Source organism: Telopea speciosissima, unplaced genomic scaffold, assembly GCF_018873765.1.
Source record: "Telopea speciosissima isolate NSW1024214 ecotype Mountain lineage unplaced genomic scaffold, Tspe_v1 Tspe_v1.0045, whole genome shotgun sequence".
NCBI lineage: Eukaryota > Viridiplantae > Streptophyta > Magnoliopsida > Proteales > Proteaceae > Telopea > Telopea speciosissima.
The window spans coordinates 159,943-163,267 of record NW_025317381.1 but is presented as its reverse complement, the minus strand read 5'-3'; the positions used below and the strand labels follow the sequence as shown (position 1 = coordinate 163,267).

General features: G+C 44.8%; 1 protein-coding gene across 1 annotated transcript; it reads left to right on the top strand.

Moving 5' to 3' along the window:
• The first annotated feature begins 316 nt into the window (after window positions 1–316).
• On the top strand, window positions 317–2,819 carry LOC122647429. Its single transcript, XM_043840820.1, has 2 exons — window positions 317–1,102; window positions 1,719–2,819. The coding sequence occupies exons 1-2, from the start codon at window positions 317–319 to the stop codon at window positions 2,817–2,819; spliced, it is 1,887 nt and encodes a 628-aa protein (XP_043696755.1).
• The last annotated feature ends 506 nt before the right edge of the window (window positions 2,820–3,325 follow it).

Genomic DNA, 3,325 nt, shown 5'->3' with positions numbered 1-3,325 from the left:
CCACATTAGGACATTCGACCCTACACTTACTACGTTTGGACCCTGATACCTAGGTTGATACACTTGTATGCTTGATCCCAGCCTAGTTTAGTTTGGTTGTTGCATGTTTGGTACGCGCTCGACCCGACCTAACCTATTAGATTTTGACCCCGAAATTGAACGTACCTATAGGAGGATTAGACCCCATATCAGGATGGGTGACCAGGCCAGGGCACTGGGTGATCATTTCACTCCAATTGCATACCAACCCCAAACCGGCATTAGGCTACCTACAATTGCACCTGCTCATTATGAAATTAAGTCAGGCATTATCTAGATGCTGCCATCGTTCTATGGACATCATAATAAAGAGCCCTATAAGCACCTGGATGAGTTTTTGGAAATTTGCTCTACAGTAAAAATCCAAGACCTCTCAGAGAATGCCTTAAAACTGTTGCTATTTCCATTTTCCCTCAAGGATAAAGCCAAGCATTGGCTGCACTCCTTGGATTCAGCACAAGTAACCACATGGGCAGAAATGCAACAGCAGTTTTTGAAGAAGTTTTTCCCAATAGGCTGGACCAATACCATTAGAAGGGCCGTCACCACCTTCTCCCAGAATAGTGGTGAAGAATTTCATGAGTATTGGGAAAGACTGAAGGAACTACTTCAGAAATGCCCCCACCATGCTATACCAAAATGGCAATTGGTACAGTGCTTCTATGATGGTCTTAGGGACCAGTATCATCAGATAGTGGATGCCTCTTATGGAGGAACGTTTATGCACAAGAGCGAGACTGAAGCACGGGATCTTTTTGAGACCCTGAGTGAAAACTCCCAACATAGAGCTTCAGCTTCAAGGACTGAAGTCCCCACGCTTGGGCAACCGAAAAAAGGTGGACTCTATGAGATCAACCAGAGTGGTGACATAAAGGCGCAGGTTGACTTGCTGTCAAAAAAAATGGACTACCTGCTGTCAGGAGGACCTACCCAACCCCCATCAATCTCAAGGGGATTTTCTCCTCCTGAGCAAGCTGAAGCTTGTGCCCTCTGTGCTGACCCGAATCACTATGTGACCAATTGTTATTTAGCAGCACAATATCCTGAATTTATACAGGAAAAGGTACAAGCTGCTCAGGGTTTTGCCAACCCGGGTAACAACCCATTTTCCAACACCTATAACCCAGGATGGCGAAACCACCCTAATTTCTCATGGAAAAACCCTCCTAATCAATCCCTTTAGGCCACCGTTCAATGCCCAACCTAATGCCTATAGGGGTGGACAACAACAACCTTACTCTCAACCTCAACATACCCCATCTTTTGAGAGTGAGGTAATGAAGGTGTTGAAAGGTATTGACCAGAAAGTGGGAATCAACGACCAATTATTGCACTCCCACACTCAATCTATCAGCAAGCTAGAGACCCAGATTGGTCAACTTGCTGAAGCTTTCAATAAGAGAGAGACCGGCCAACTACCAAGCCAACCTATTGGGAACCCCAATAATGTTCAAATAGGGAGGGGTAAGGAACAAGTCTAGTCGGTTAGAGTGTTGAGGAATGGTAAGAGGGTGGAAATACATGACACACCACCTACCAATGAGGACTTCCCCTCTAATACCCCTCAACAGACCACACCAGTGGAGTCAACCCCAGCCCAGGCAGAAGTTGAATTAGAGGCACTGAGGCCTCTCATTGATGGGAATAGAACCATTACACCTTCTTTGGTCTATTCCCAGGAAAATACTGAGAAGGAGAATGAGCAACCAGTTGGGGAGGGACCTCAACCGGATAAGTATACACCCCGAGTCCCTTTCCCTGATGCTCTCAAAACTCCATCCTCTCCCCCATTTGGGAAGCAAGGAGAGGAGATGAAGGAGATGTTGGATTTATTTCAACAAGTCCACATCAACCTTCCATTATTGGATGCAATCAAGCAGGTTCCAGCTTACGCTAAGTTTCTGAAAGACTTATGCACTCAGAAGCGTAAGCTGAGGAACCAAACTCCCAAAACCATACACCTCATAGAACAGGTAAGTGCAGTTATCACTGACCTACCCCCCAAGCTGAAGGATCCTGGTATAGCACTCATCTCTTGTGTCATTGGAGACCTCTCCATTGATAAAGCATTGCTGGATCAGGGGGCTAGTGTGAATATCTTACCTGGTTCTATTTTTGAGAAGTTTGGATTAGGAGAGTTGAAGTCCATTAAAGTCATACTTCAGTTAGCTGATCGTTCTATGAAAAGACCTCATGGACTTCTAGAGGATGTTCTTGTGAAGGTAGATGATTTATACTTCCTAGTGGACTTCCTAGTCCTTGATATGGAATCTACCTCAGCTAAGCTCCCCCCTGTCATACTAGGGCATCCATTCTTGGCGACCGCCAATGCTTGCATTAACTACAAGTCAAGTGCCATGGACATATCGTTTGGGAACAAGAAGCTTCGACTAAACATCTTCAATGCATCCCTAGGACCCTACAGAGAAGATGAGTGCTTTGCTCTGGACATGATTGATGAAGTTGTATCTCAGTACACTTCCCAGATCCTTACTAATGATCCTCTACAGCTTATGATGTCCTTTGGGGCAGAAGACTTTGATGAAGAGGCCTATACTGAAGAGGTGAACGCCATGTTAGATCTTAAACCCTCTTCCGGGAAGCCCTCTTCTCTGGAGTCCCCTCCACAACTGGAACTCAAGCCTCTTCCTCATACCTTAAAATATGCATTTTTAGATAAGGAAGAGACTTTGCCGGTTATCATATCCTCTGAGCTTACTGAAAGGCAAGAGTCCCTCCTGTTGGAGGTTTTATCAACTCACAAAGCCGTAATTGGCTAGTCTTTAGCTGATTTGAAGGGTATTAACCATTCTGTTTGTATGCACCATATCTATTGTGAAGACGGAGCTAAATCCGTGTGAGATCCACAAAGGTGCCTTAACCCTAATATCAGGGAAGTAGTGAAGAACGAAGTAGTAAAGTGGCTTGACACAGGTATTATATACTCTATTTTGGATAGTCAGTGGGTCAGTCCAACTCAAGTTATCCCCAAGAAATTCAGAATCATGATCGGCCCTAAAGACCAAGGTGACCTTGTCCCAACTCGTACCACTACGGGTTGACGTGTTTGTATCGACTACAGAAAGTCAAACAAGGTCACGCTTAAAGACCACTTCCCTTTGCCCTTTATTGATCAGATTCTGAAAAAATTGGCTAGGCAGAGCTACTACTGTTTTCTTGACGATTATTCAAGATATAACCAAGTCCCCATCTTTCTCGGTGACCAAGAGAAAACCACTTTCACTTGCCCATTTGGTACATTTGCCTTTAGGAGGATGCCATTCGG

Coding starts and splice junctions, on each gene's coding strand:
- LOC122647429 (XM_043840820.1), top strand. CDS start 317: ATGCTGCCATCGTTCTATGGACATCATAATAAAGAGCCCTATAAGCAC. Junction 1,103..1,718: donor CTGAATTTATACAGGAAAAG/GTACAAGCTGCT, acceptor GTCTATTCCCAG/GAAAATACTGAGAAGGAGAA.